This window comes from Aplidium turbinatum, chromosome 11, assembly GCF_918807975.1.
Source record: "Aplidium turbinatum chromosome 11, kaAplTurb1.1, whole genome shotgun sequence".
NCBI lineage: Eukaryota > Metazoa > Chordata > Ascidiacea > Aplousobranchia > Polyclinidae > Aplidium > Aplidium turbinatum.
Window position 1 is genome coordinate 18,000,489 of NC_137482.1, and position 14,838 is coordinate 18,015,326.

At 38.2% G+C, this 14,838-nt stretch overlaps 1 protein-coding gene across 1 annotated transcript; it reads left to right on the plus strand.

Annotated features, from left to right (window-relative positions):
* Positions 1-9,371: 9,371 nt before the first annotated feature.
* On the plus strand, positions 9,372-13,733 carry LOC145780278 (zinc finger BED domain-containing protein 4-like). The gene is made up of 2 exons (XM_082591981.1): positions 9,372-9,973; positions 10,108-13,733. The coding sequence occupies exons 1-2, from the start codon at positions 9,372-9,374 to the stop codon at positions 11,255-11,257; spliced, it is 1,752 nt and encodes a 583-aa protein (XP_082448107.1). The 3' UTR covers positions 11,258-13,733.
* The last annotated feature ends 1,105 nt before the right edge of the window (positions 13,734-14,838 follow it).

Consider the following 14,838-nt stretch of genomic DNA (forward strand, 5'->3'; position numbering starts at 1 on the left):
TCCTTTATGAAAGCTGGCACCACTTTAATATTTGTTGTGGTTTCATAGAGTGCTGGCACTTGTAAGCACATTGGTATTGGATGCAAATGCTTCTGTTACTACTTCATGAGAAAGCTAGTTGTAGTTAGCATTCCAAACGAAAAAATTGGTGGAATGCACTTTAGAGCAGAGCTAACATCCGTTTCGTCAGTCGCTATGTATACTGTGACTTCGTCATCCATCCTTTTCGAGAGGTAAAATCGATTAAGCACTGGCGTGGCCGACGCAAGTATTCTTATGTGTCACGTGCACCCTTGAAAAGATTGCATTAACAACAAGGACGAGCGTAATGTCACACGGAAACCTATAGCCTATCAAATTGATCTTCGGGAAAGGTTACTGATGGTTCACTCTTTGTTGTCTGTGAAAGGCTACACCCATACAACACCTACTTTTGTGATGTCATCAATTCATCAAGCCAATTGGAGGCAGCCGTGTGCGCTTGGGTCTGGAATAGATTTGCTTCGGTTATTTCTAGTTTACAATCACTTTAGGAACAGATTGCTGAAGTGTCAGACATGTTCAAGTGACGTGACGTTTCACACACAATACTACCAACTACCACTTGCTGCATGTACTGTATCACGTATGGTAGCCTAATTTTAATGGAGGTTGCTTCGATCTACACTCTATTTTCCCATAGACTAGGCATACTTCCTCCGTGATGACTCAACAGATGACACTATCAAGACGGGATAAAAGTTTTATTGTGTAAACGTACGTTAGCTAATTTTAACACAGTGTTACGGACAATTTTCACCAAATCAAACGTCATATAAAAACCGTTATGGTCTACTTAACCTAGCTGGCATCTTATGTCATGGAAATTGTTAGAAAATGTCCAAATATTGCACCATCGTTCGTAAGACCTGATGAAACATCGCATCACCACCTTTGAACACCTGTTTGAATTGCGTGACAATGTCTTTCATTATTGCGTCACAGTTACTGTTTACGTGAGTTTGAGATATAGCAAATTATTCTAGTCATTCGTAAAATGGTTGCTTGCTTGAAAGTTGGAGGCATATTTAACTGTTTGCTTAGTGCTTGCCAGCTGGATAAAATTTCCGTCTTTTATCCAAGTAATCTGTTCTGTAGTGACAAGTTTTAGTGGTGTATCGCGTTGCACCTCATTTTCGATAGCCGCGGGCTAATTTTACAGAAATACACTTTTTGAATAGACGTTTCAAAGGAGTGTTTCTTTTTCGGTCATTACATACAGACGAACGGATCCGCGAATCTTATGTTACAATTTTCCCACGAAGAGATTATGGTTTACCGCTGTGACCACACAGTTTTAACTAAAGTAAGCAATTGGTAACTAGTTTTGTCACCAGCCTACTACTAATGTAGGCTAGATAACCTACAAATCTGCAAGATGGGGTGATGAAGCTGGCAATGCTTTTTGTCTAAAAAAAAAATCTTGTCTATAAAAAATCTCGCTATTTTGCGTAGTAGAAATTAAGCTTGATTTTGTGCTACCGTCGCCTATTCATGGTTTCGTTTCCAAAAACAATAGGCTACAAGGCCGAAATATGCAAGTTGTATAGCCTGTAGGCCTAGGCTACACTGCAGAAGTTCCCACACTGACAGGGAGACAATGAAACGACCATACGGTCAAACTTGCCACCCTACAGAAATGATAATTTTCTAACTTCAGACACAAAAAATGTAACAGAAAAGTGCAATGTTCCTGCGCTTTAAAATAGGCCTAGGCCTACACACCAAAAGTAAAACAAACAGTTAATTTAGATAAACTTTAGGCCAGTGGCGTAGCCAAGGGGTGGTTTTGGGGGTTACAACCACGCGTGTGACGTCACGATATTGAGAATGATGCTTTCAGTCTTTACGTCTCTAGAACAAAGTTTGCCTAATTTTAAACTAAACTGCATTAAAGTTTTGCCAATATTTTTGCGAGTTTTGCCAATACCAAACATTCAAATATCCCAGCCAGGAATAAGCAACAAGAAAACATAGAGACTTAGCTCTATTACCAAAAAATGCCCAAGAAAACATGATATTATCCTTTTGCTATGCCACCGGACAGCACCATTTTACAGAAATATTTATACCCACATTTTTGTTGAAAATGCTCTCAGAATGTTGCTCAGAAAATGAATCTCAGAAAATGCTCTCAGAAAGCAGTATTTCACAATTTTCTGGGGGAGGCCCCCCAGACCCCCCGCCGCTGGGTGTTGCCTTTGTCAAACAAGCTGTCGGGCTTCGCCCGCCGGTCATAAAAAAAAACCTTTCAAAATTCCTGGCTACGCTACTGGTTAGGCTACACAAAATTGCAAGAAATAAGCAAAGTTAAGATTTCCATAACATATAGCCTACAATTTACGATTTTCCATACCTGATTGTTCGAATAGTCGAAGCCACAGATGAATCTATGATGGGTTACCTTAACTCCAACCGTTTTGGAATTTTAAAGTCCAAGTTGCCCACAGTAGGCTATTCTCTGAAAGTTACCGAAAGATTGATTGATAGCTATAGCCTACTATATCTCTGAGAAGTCAAGCTAATTCATTTTTTGCAATAGCGTTATACAATGAATGAGTTATTGTCTTCATCCTAACACAATATCTTGCGCAATAGCTTATTAATAGTGGGATTACTCCAATATAAACAACATATTACCTGGGGCATAAACTCAGGATGGCAGCGAAAAAACATAACCTGATATTTTTCAAATCTATCAATAGCCTATAGGTCAAACTCAACAATCCACAGTGGAAAACCATGCATGGAAAATATTTCAGTTTATTTCTTATTTGATTGTAACTTAGTTATTATAATTCCACATTTTATTTTTAGTTAGGCCAATAGCGAGTTGGTAGCTTTGCAATTGCTGGATGCCGTTTGTTGAACGGAGCAGTTAAAATCAAACATAACAAGGTTCTTCAAATTGCGCTTTAGCAAACCAGAATTCGCAACGTAAAATACTAATTGCTGAACAGTTACAACGGTCAATTCGATTAATTGGTGTGCAGTGCCTATGCCAGCTGATATTGAGGTATTTTTTTTCTTTTCGCAGCAACCAACAAATCTCTATAGGCCTATCTATAAAGTAAATTAGCCCAGGCTACATCACAAGGCTAGTTCACTAAAAACCTTAACAGCCTGTTTCACCTTAATAGGATTATCAGAAGGAAAATTTAGTCAAATGGATTATATTTGAATAAGTTGCTTTTTACTTTAATAGGATCATCAGACGGACAACTTATTCAAATAGATTTCTATTTGAATAAGTTCCTTCAAATGATCTTATTAAGGTGAAACAGACTGTTAAGGTTTTTTATAAACTAGTAATTAATTTTGATGTATTAGCTCTGTTTGGCTTTTCGCTCGGCATCGAGCACTTCTTTTAGTATTAACAGCATCAGCATTTATTGTTTTAGCTAAGTTATAAAATGATGTTTTTGCATAATTTCATTAGCAAGGTGCAATTCTCCCCTATAGCTCAGTAGCAGTGGTAAACACATAGATCTGACCTGAGAATATAGAAACGGCAAGCTCAAGTGACGAAGGTTCAACTTTTGCAGAGTGCACTAGAGCAACCAGGTCAACCTTTATGGGAAGCTTTTCATTCAGCGACACCTAGTGGATGATATAGAGATTTCCTTTTGCCAGAAGAAATATGTATTTGCAGATTCATTGAAGGTGTTTGGCCGACGGCCGAGTTTTTCGGTGAGACAACTTCGTAACCGGCAAATTGTTGCTAATTTCATGCAGAAATTCTTTTTATCGGCGCTCTCTTTGCCGTGCGCATAATTGGGTTAAAAAAACTATCCTTAGCCAAAACTATGTTTCGTTTTGCAACAAACAAATTACGGTATACAAAAAATTCTTTCAAAAATCTTTCTAAACTCAATAATTTTAAACAACCTGAAATTTTAATACGTTTTTTTTTCTAGATTTGACAGGTTTTACACACTCTTTGACTACTGATATACAGTATCACCAATTCACCAAACATTCATTTCGTTGTGATAATTTTGATGTTGCTTTCAGAGTTGCCATTTTATTCGAAAAATATGGCAGTTTTTGATTTAGCAGAAAGATTTTAAATAGTATGAGAGTTTTTTCCAAATTGATCCCATTTTTTTTTATAAGTGGCAATAAATATTCGTTGCCCTAAACCACTGTGACTAGAAGTCAACTGTAATTTTCTTCTATTTTGAAGAAACCAACATTTTTTCTTTAAAAATGGTTTTGTTTCATTTTCGACCCAAAATGTTTTGAAATGCAATTTAAAAAGTATTGTTTATTTCACCTCTGATATACCATGATAAGCGTTATGTCTGCTTTGTGAAAGATAAAGTCAAATTGGTAATGATTTGACAGTTTTCTTATCAAAAACCGTTTCATTCATTCGTGTTCCTTGATTCATCAAGGCAAAATATTTTTTTTATCTGGCAACTTTGGCCTTAAATGCGTGAACCCTGGAGATATCTCATGATATTTTCGAACAGAGGTTATTTTCACCCTCAGTCTTTCCCCTCTTTTGGTCATTATTGCTTTCCCCATCACTGTTCATTATTCCAAGTTGATGACGCCTTTAAAGCTAAAATATTTCGAAATTTTGATAACAAAGAATTCCTTTGTCTCAGTTTCGTTTCGCTTGACTTGTTTGTCCTATTTCGTTGCGTCCACTCTCGAAATTTCGTTTCGCTTCCTTTTTTGCTGAAAAGTTTTGTTTTGAAATTCAAGCAATTTTGTTTCGCTTTTAAGATTAATAGGAACGAAACGTTCGAAATACTGGAACTTTACAATGCAGATGGGACAGAAAAGTGCACTATGCATTGCTATTCAAAGGTTTTCCAGGCGTAGGTTAAGTTATTTCACTAGAACACAGGGATAGGCTCAGTAGCTAGGGAATGTGCCGCCCGGGGCGGATTCAGATTTTGCCGCCCCTTCAAGAAAAAGCATGTGAAAATGAAATTTTTTTAATTGACTAAAAGTGGAATTATTGTATGTTTTGAACCAGTAGCGTAGCCAGTAATTTTGCAAGGGGGGGTTTTAAGGGCTGGCGGGCGAAGCCCAACGGCGTCCTCGCCAAAGACGACACCCAGCGGCGGGGGGTCTAGGGGGCCTCCCCCAGAAAATTTTGAAAAATTACTTTGGATTTGGTGCATTCTGAGAGTGTTTTCAACAAAAATGTGGGTATAAATCTCCTAGTATAAATATTCCTGTAAAATGGTGCTGTCCGGTGGCATAGCAAAAGGATAAGATCATGTTTTCTTGGGAATTTTTCGGTAACTTAATAAAGCTAAGTCTCTATGTTTTCTTGATGCTAATTCCTGGCTGAGATATTTGAATGTTTGGTATTGGCAAAACTCGCTCTTTTAATGGAGTTTCGTTTAAAATTAGGCAAGCTTTGTTTTAGAGACATAGAGACTGAAAGCATCATTCTCAATATCGTGACGTCACATGCGTGCCAAAGGGGGGTTGTAACCCCCAAACCCCTCTTCCCCCTTGGCTACGCCACTGTTTTGAACGTTGCCATTCTGTTTGCTTTTTCTTTCCATGTACTTTTGTATTATCAACAAAAAAAACAAAACGTCCTGTTTGAAAGTGCCGCCCCCCAGACGTGCCGCCCGGGGCGGTCCGTCCTCCCCACCCGCCCTAGCTACGCCACTGGATAGGCTTGGGCTATCTATTGCATATTCAATGACACAAAGTTCGCTCAACATTGCAGCTTGTGACAGGGGTTCAAATCCACCTTTCTACCAAAACATGTAAGAAGAACTGGCTAATATTTAATGTTAGGAGTGATTTGTCTGGCCAGTGGCCGTTCTCAAGACTGCTCCAAAACAGTTGTCAAAGTCATTGGCAGATTTTGTAGTAATTTGCCAGGTTTTTACAATGTTCATTTTGTAAAATTTAAAATTAAGGTTTTTAAGAAGCTGGTACCGGTAATCCGGTATACCAATCTTCACCCTGGTTAAAAATGCCATGATGTCATTTGTTGGAATCGACAGAAATATCGGCTGAAGCTGCTGTATCTTTGCTTTACTGTTCACACACTTGACCTTATATGTCATGCTGGATTCCAATCTTTGTCGTATATTGGTATCATAGCATTTATGACCAGGGCGGAGAATTGTACACCAGCTCCGGTATTGACACTCTACAGATAATCTTGTTGGCTATAGCCTACTGTACTTCAACGTTGACAATACTTGTTTTCAAAAATAATGCAAGTGAATTTAGATGTAGGGTGATTGATCACTATAATTAGTCGTTAATCAATATAATTAGCAGTGTAGTCATAAACATCTAGACCAGTAGTGATTCGCAACCTTTTTTAGATGACGACCTATTTTGTTGATTGTACTGTAAATATCTTTCGACCCCCGACCAACTATTTTTTCTAAATAGCAAGGTCAAAAAAAAATTTTTGACTTTATTTTGACCTAACGAAATTGCTTATTTGTAGAAGCCACAGTTCTTCCTTGAATTGATACCAGTTACCCAAACATAATATTTTGTTGATTTCAGACCCAAACCTGCTCAATGAAAAGAGCTTGTTCAATAAAAGTTTGCCTTGATTGCGATGCTTGTCACTCCAGTTCAGCGTGATGGCGTTTACTTTTCCTGTGGCTTTCAACAAAATACTTTTTATTGCACTTCACTATAAACTCGCAAAAATTGCACCTTAAATCACCCCCGGGAGTTGCATTAAGTTGATCAGGAAAATCTCGACAAATCTGTCTAACTTTTGCTGAAGACGGTTTAGCTTGCATAGGCATTTTTGTATTACAGAATGTCATTAAGCGAATTTCTAAAATCCAAACTGTTGATCTTTAAAAAGACCACGTTTGTGAAGAGGAAGTGTTTTATAAGAATTATTTAAATACGTAACAATGAATAAACAATGGACAATTTGCGATAAAAGTTAAGGTACTGCTGATCAAGTGGGCATTGTGACATATTTCCTTCTTTTATGGGTTAACATGGTTTAATTGTGTCGCAGTTCCTGATTTACCGGTACCATGCTTCTAGAAGGATTTTGACAAAAATTACTCTCAAGAAACACAAAAAGTTTGTCAAAAGCCATAATTTGACAAATTTTGACTTTATTGTCAATTTTGACTTTATTTTGACCCATAAACTTCTTCGAAACAGTCCCCTAGGTGCTGAAAACAAGTTTATTCTTGGACAGACGAAGTCCTTGAAAAATTTTGACTTTCACGGGCCCTAGTAATAACAAATAAATGCTCAAGCAATTGCAAAACAAAGTGAATTTTGTTGACAAAAAAAGTACTGACGCAAATTTTGAACATGTATGGATTACAGAAATCCATTCAGAAAATCAGACTGTAGACATTACATCAATAAAAAAACGACTGGTTTGAGTTTCTATTCTGTTAGTATTTGAAGCTTTCTTTTTTCCACTTGTGTTCATTCATGCCCTACATCTGCTTGGGAACCAGTGCAATTAACTGCAGCTGCTAATTTGTTTCAGGGCCTTATCTGCGTTGTTGTTTCCTGCTTTAACAGCATTGTATTTGAATGGGGTCTTGCCAAATCGCTATCTTATGTGTGTGAACCAACCGTGTGCCGGTTTTAGGGTATTTAGGGCCCTGTGCGGAATATGCTTTGCAGGCCTCAATGACAATGATCCAATTCAGTAGCGTAGCTAGGTATTTTGAAAGGGAAGGGGGTGGTTTGACGGTCGACAGGCAAACACACCCAGCGGCGGGGGGTCTGGGGAGCCTCCCCCAGAAATTTTTGAAAAATTACTTTGAATTTGGAGCATTCTGAGAGCATGTTCAACAAAAATTTGGGTATGAATATTACTGTAAAATGGTGCTGTCCGGTGGCATAGCAAAAGGATGAGATTATGCTTTCTTTGGCATTTTTCGGAAATAAAGCTATGTCTCTATGTTGAGTCTGGATGCAACCTATTTTGTACCCTGAAATATTCGTACCCTGAAATCAGAATAACAAAATAAAATTTCGACCTATTTCGTCCTTGGAAAAGATCAAGAGAAATTTTGAAATGTTTGCGGCAACTCCGATCAGCGACGTCGGCTCTGTTTTTTTTTTCTCGGTCTTTTCAGGGGACGAAATAGGTTGCACCCGTTAAGTCTCTATGTTTTCTTGTTGCTAACTCCTTTGTTGAATTCACTTGTTGAATTTTTCCATTGGAAATGACAAAATTACTGCATTTTCTGAGTAAATTGTGGGCCCCCTAATTTGCGGGCACTGTGCGATTGCATGGTTTGCACACCCCAAAGACCTGCACAGGAACCAACAGACTGTAGGCTACAACACATCATCCATCACTTCTCTATCTATGGACCTGGAAATGGAGATGCTCATCTTTCAATGGTGTATAAGCTTTGGCATGATACCGGCTTGGGTCAATCTTAGTCTGGCAGTTCATCTGTATTCAATTATGGGAGCTCCATGGCCTTGCTTGTCTGACAGATTCCTTGGAGCTCGCAAGCTTCCACACAACAACAACACATCGATCCAAGTCGTACAATGCTTGATAGCAACACTTACACATTATACTGGCTGCAGTGCCTGGATGGAATAATGTGACTGCTACCACTTCATATGAAAAATGGAGAAGAAATTATTTCTGTTGATGCTTACATTTGTCAAAAAAAAAAGTTCACTTGTAGTCACTGCACACTTGCTTTTAAAGCATTGGCTATTTAAAGCAACTTTTCTAAACCTTTCCCAATGCAAAACACCTATAGTATATACTATATAGTAGGTCAACATGGTTCTTATTGCTAAAACTTCCAAGTAAAACACCAGAAGTTTAACAGAAACTTTATTGTGCACACCCTCAATTAGCTTAAGCTTACTTAAAGCAGTGTTTGCTACTTAATAAAGTAAAACTCACTAAACAGCTTCACATTTTTTTCTCTTCACTTCAACATAAAATTTCGTAAAGCCACTGTTGTAATTGTGCATGACTATGGGAGTACAATAAAATTGATTTTCATGCAATACTTAAGTGTAGCCATGTAGATATGACATGTTGGCATGAGACACAATAGACAGGAATTGAACTGCTAATTAAGAAAATTTTCAATCTTCACCTGGATAGATTTTTATTCGGGAGGATGTTTACCAGAATATGTTGTTTCCTGGGGGATATTTACCTACATTATTGACCTCCTGTTTTTAACATGTATTTTCCCCCTGTCAATTACAAATTTCTCTCTGTCAGCCAGCAAAAGTAGCGCTAAGACAGCTTTTGACAAGGTTTTTAGTTTATGAATGTTCATAGCAAATTTTATAAGGGTGGTATTAAACAAAGTTTTTAAGACGTTTATATTTCAAATATTAACTTACACATTTTCCAGATGGCAACGATAGGGCGTTCTGGAATTTGGCAACATTTTACTAAAGTAAAAGAGGGTGAAGATACCTTCTTAATATGCAACTTATGTCAAGCAAAGTATAAGCGTGTGGACGGAAGTACGACTGGGGCGAGACAACATCTAAAACTGAAACATTCCGAGTTACATGAACATTTAAAGGCCAAAGACGAAAAGAAGCAAACCACGAAGCGATCGTGGCCTTCGGTGGGTGTCTCGTCCACCAGTAAAGCAACAGCGGTGAAGATCAAACGCCCAACTTGGAACGTATCGGCTCAGAAAGAGGAGAGACTAACAGAGTTGATTTTAGAAATGATTTTAACACAAAATCTTCCATTTTCTTTTGTGGAAGAGCCGACGTTTAGGGCGCTAATGCATGAAGTGGCGCCAGGGTATACAGTTCCTGGGAGGAAAGCGTTGTCTACAACACATTTAGAAACGGCAATGCAGAAACAAGTCCGAAGAATTCGAGAAAAAATTGACCAGTGCAATCCACAGGGATTCGCTTTCACTTCTGATATTTGGATGTCCAGAACTGGTGACAGCTACGTTGACCTGCACACGTTTTTTATTGACGAAAACTTTACGTAAGTTGCAGATTTTTCCTGCTCTCGCAAAAAATTTATGATCTCGTTTTGACTAAAGTAGTTTAGTGTTCCTATTGAATCATAGACAAACAAAGTTTCTATTGTTTTTATGAAATCGTGTGTGTTTGTCACAGGTCAATCCATTGTGAACTTTTAGACGTGGTGGAGTTTCCCGAAAGCCATACAGCTCGTAACATTCTAGAAAAGTGGGACCGGCCTTTAGATACTTACGGAATTGAATTGGAGCGTTATGAAACTTTTATGACATCCGACAGCGACAGTAACATGGTCGCAGCTCGCGAGACGGCACAATTCCATGGGATAACATGCATCGGCCATGATCTACATCTCGCTGTTCAAAAAACGATGCATGCTGTCCCAGAAGTGCATGCAGCATTTGAGACTGGATCAAACATTGTTGATTACATCAAGGATAACGAAGAAGCAAGTGAAAAATTAAAAAAGATTTGTGAAACATTGCACATGGTGCCATTGAATGTAATTAAGCGTATTCCGACCCGTTGGAACTCATACCTACAACAAGAAGCGCGGCTGCAGGAATTGAAGCGCGCTATTATCTTGATGAGTGCAGAAGACGGAGATTTACCGACACGGAATGAAGCAGAATGGACAATTGCACAACAGTGTGTTGAAATTCTCAGGCCGATCGAACAGCTAACGAAAAGCATGAGTGGTCAATTCTATCCAACACTATCCGCAAGGGCGCCGACAATACACAAAGCAAAAAAAGAGATAAGAGAAGTTCTTGACAGCATGTTGCTTCACGATAAAGTCTCTGAATTCGGTGTCGCGCTACAGTCGAACTTAGACTTCTATTGTTACGGCAGCCCAAATGAAAGCACTGAAAAATGGTCGCAAGCTGCCACTGCCATCGACCCGCGATTTAAATTTATTTTATTTGACAAAGAAGTTATAGAACGAGTTAGAAGAACACTTTTGGAATTCTATCATAAAATTCAAGGACGCCTGCAATCAAAAAATAACGTCGTCGAAGAGGGGGCATCGAAGGAGTCAGTGGTTACCGGGTGGGAGTTTTTAGAAGAGAGAAAGGTAGAAACTAATTGTTCATCAAAAGAACTCCCAGTTGATTTTGACAGCGAACTGCAGCAATTTTGGAAAGCGGATTGGACGAAAATACACGAATGTCCACTGAAATGGTGGAAGGTAAACAAGACACGTTTCCCAAACGTTGCCAAACTTGCTCAGATCTTGCTGGCGGTGCCGGCTACTTCCACCACGAGTGAGCGCTTGTGGTCAGCGTAATCATTTCAAGTTTGTCTTGATGCAAAATTCCATTGTTTTATTGTCGCTTTGTTTCAAATTATTATTTTTTGATCAAGGGTTGTATTTTTAAATCTAAACCAAGGTGGTTTAAACTTTAAACCGCCACATAACCCTGTCTAATACAAAGCTTTTGTAATTGTCATTACAAGATGATGTATCCGATGTTTTTTATATAAATTATAGCTTGATTGATCACACCTAACGGCAACGTTTGTTTACTTATTTTACTTCCATATACGTGTACCCCATTACAGTATTTTTAGTTTTTCGAATTATGTCATGAATTTAGTCAGGAAGCAAAATGCTTTGAAATCCGAACTAAAAGATGAGCATTGGCCGCAAATTGTCATACGAAAAAGCAGAGCTTCCGATTCTATCACTGTACTGTATTATGTAATTGAATATTTTGAACATGGAAACTTGAAGTTGTTGTTTAAAAGGAGCTGTTGTTGGTTTTGATTCATGTTGATGCAGGAACGTTATTGACTTCAAAAATACTCAGTGATGATGCATCAGGTTGTTAAACGCACGTTTCTTTGCATTTAGTAGTTTAAAACTCATTAGAGTTGTTCATTAGTACCTATGATCAAACTGTCTACCACCCTTTTCACAACACTGAACTCTACTCCTCTGCAGTAATGCGTAAGCTGCAACATTTCATCAAGGAGGAATTTCGGTGAGCTTGCTTTCTTCAACGGTTTAAACTCCAGCAACCATCACGTACATGAAACTCCAGTCGCCTGGAGGGCTTCCAGATAAAAATATCCTTGCAATCAATCAGCTCCCCACACAGCAAATCGTTTGAACTAGTATAAAAAACGACTGATTTGCTGTCTGGGTTGTTGGACTGTCAGCAAACGCCACTGTGCACTGTTTTCGATATGCACAAGTATTAAAGGAGTGTCCTTTGCATCTAATATCCAGTAAATCCACATATATATATAAGGAGTGCCAAAAGACTGGAAATGGCCGGAAGCATCATCATAATGTGTACGTTTGGATTGGCAGTTTTGTTTCGTGTGTTTTCAAAATTTACATCAGCAATTGAAATTACGGTACTGTGTTTAAACTCTACAACCATTGCTGGCATAAATCTTTTCCTTGTCATAACATGAAGTAGATATTAGCCCTGAAAATCTACTGCGGCCATTGCTACTCAAAAACTTGAACACATAACCCAAATAATTTTATTTCGTTGTACCGTAGAAAATCACGATGATCATGAAAACGCCATAAAGTTTAAGTCGTATGAACTTTCGCCGTGTTCTTCAAGTTTTGTAATGTTTATTGAGACTTGGAAATATTTTAAAAAGAAACAATTTAAAGTTTTGTTTTGACTTAAAATTGCTTTGTTTCGATTTTAATTCTTGGTGTAGAATTTATTTTTGTCATGATCAGTTGATATTAGTTCCACATACCCCCTGGGAGGTCACAGGTAACATTGTTTTAAACTATTGATTTTGGGGCTCATCATCTGTGACTATAAGAGCTTAACCAGACGATCGTGTCAGTGGGCAATCAGTTCTCAGGGGAGAACTAAAGCAAGAAAATATAAGCATAAAATAAGAACACACTTTTAGTATCATCAATAATAGTGTTGACAGGAGGTGCTTTTGGAGCCGGTCTGGGATGATTTTAAGAGCCCATAATTTTCCCCAGGGTTCCGGGAACTTAAAGAAACCATCTCGTATTAGGGTATAGTTCGTTTTTCTTAGAATTGTTTTGAGACTCTCATTGGTACCGGGTCCGAATTATCTTCTCAACGGCTCTGATCATCAATATAATTTTTATCGAGGGAGGGTACAAAAAATTGAGGGGTCTTTACATACCTTGACTACAGCCCTTCCTGGAACTAAGCTCTTTTACGTATTCTGAAACCACGTGCCATAATCCGATGAATTTTCGAAGGTCACGATTGAACAAATGAATGAAGACAGCAGAAAAAACCACTCGATTCTATTTTGTTTCTTTTATGCAACATTCTTACAACCTAACAACACCTCCCTACTTTTGGTATGCTTTAAAGAATAGTTGCTGTCGTGCTCTGAATCTTACATATATTGCAATGCAGTGGCCTAACTAACGTTCACGTGACCAGCGGTGTATTGGAGTGTCATGTGTAATTTCCTCCCATCCGCGTCACTTTGTTGTACAGTAAATTATATGTACGCTAATTATCAAGAACTATGCCATTTATTCACTCGGTTCTTGATTACGTCAAGTTCCTGCTTTCAATCGGAGGATGTTGCCATTTCCTTTTAATTTCTGTTGATTGCCAATATTGCACCAAGGAAGTTCAACTGAGTTTGGCGAGATTCTTCACCGATTTGGATAAAAAAGAAAACAACAACAGTGCCTCATACTGCCAGTTTTTGTATTAATTTGGTTTCTGTGTTTTTATGGCTTCATCGTGTTTGCATTGAAACAATGACAAATACAGAAAATTGAATTTAAAGGATGTAGTTTTCTGTGCAAAAAATTTCTTTCGCGGCTAAGGATTTAAAATTAAAGAACAATTCAACATTAAACTGGGACTGAAGTTACGACGTAAGCTACATATCTTACATGAGAGAACGTATAATTTATACGCACTTTAGGCTACAAAGGGTGGCTGTTGAATCGAAATGATTTTGGCGTGTTTATAGCAGAAGTAGGTCTTTTTGTTTAATTTAAATTCTAGATAGTTCATGAATGACCCATTTTAGAAAAGGGCTATGGGACATGTCCATTTTTAACTTTATAATGAATACTTGGTATTTTTTGTTAATGCTGGGGCAGTAGGTTACAAGTGTCACTCAATAATAGGCTATAGTAGCCTAAATGCTACAATAGTCTATCCTTCGCAAAGTAGTCCAGCAATCTAGGTCCATGCTTGAAACACAAAGCGATTCTTATAGGGTTTCTCCGTAGCCTACGGAAATAGATGGCCTAGACACCGTGCACAAGTCTTCAGAAGTAAAGGCTGAAGTCGATTGCAGATAAACGTGTCACATGCAGGGCCTCCGAGAGAAGTCAGCACTGGTCGGGAAACAATACGAAAAATGGGCCTCATAATATTTTTTAGCGAATATACAACAAAGTTGTATCTTGCGTTGCATGTTTGTGTTAAGCTGAAATTAGCCTACTTTCCTCAGCATGAAAAGAACTTCGTTCAATGTAAAAATCATCAATAATCACTGGATTACACTTGCAGCAAAAATGCCATTGAGGCAAACTATTTTGTCTAGAAAGCTTTGTAAACACACAATAGGCCTACAGGCAACGAAAATAGTTCAACCAACCATTTAATTCAGGAATGTCCAAACTTTTTCCCACGCGAGCCAAATTTGATAATAAGTGTTCGCGGGCCAACAGCCACAATAATTTTTCTGAAAGCTGCATGTTGAATTTATATGATTTTGTGTGTCTGCAGGCCAAAAATAACACATTGTACAACAATAGGCGCGGGCCATAAAAAACGTTTCGTGGGCCGGAGTTGGCCCGCGGCCAGACTTTGAACATCCCTGATTTTATTCAACCCTCTCTGGACTTTTTGCAATGCAAAGTTACGGATCACAGCA

Coding starts and splice junctions, on each gene's coding strand:
- LOC145780278 (XM_082591981.1), top strand. CDS start 9,372: ATGGCAACGATAGGGCGTTCTGGAATTTGGCAACATTTTACTAAAGTA. Junction 9,974..10,107: donor TTTATTGACGAAAACTTTAC/GTAAGTTGCAGA, acceptor TGTTTGTCACAG/GTCAATCCATTGTGAACTTT.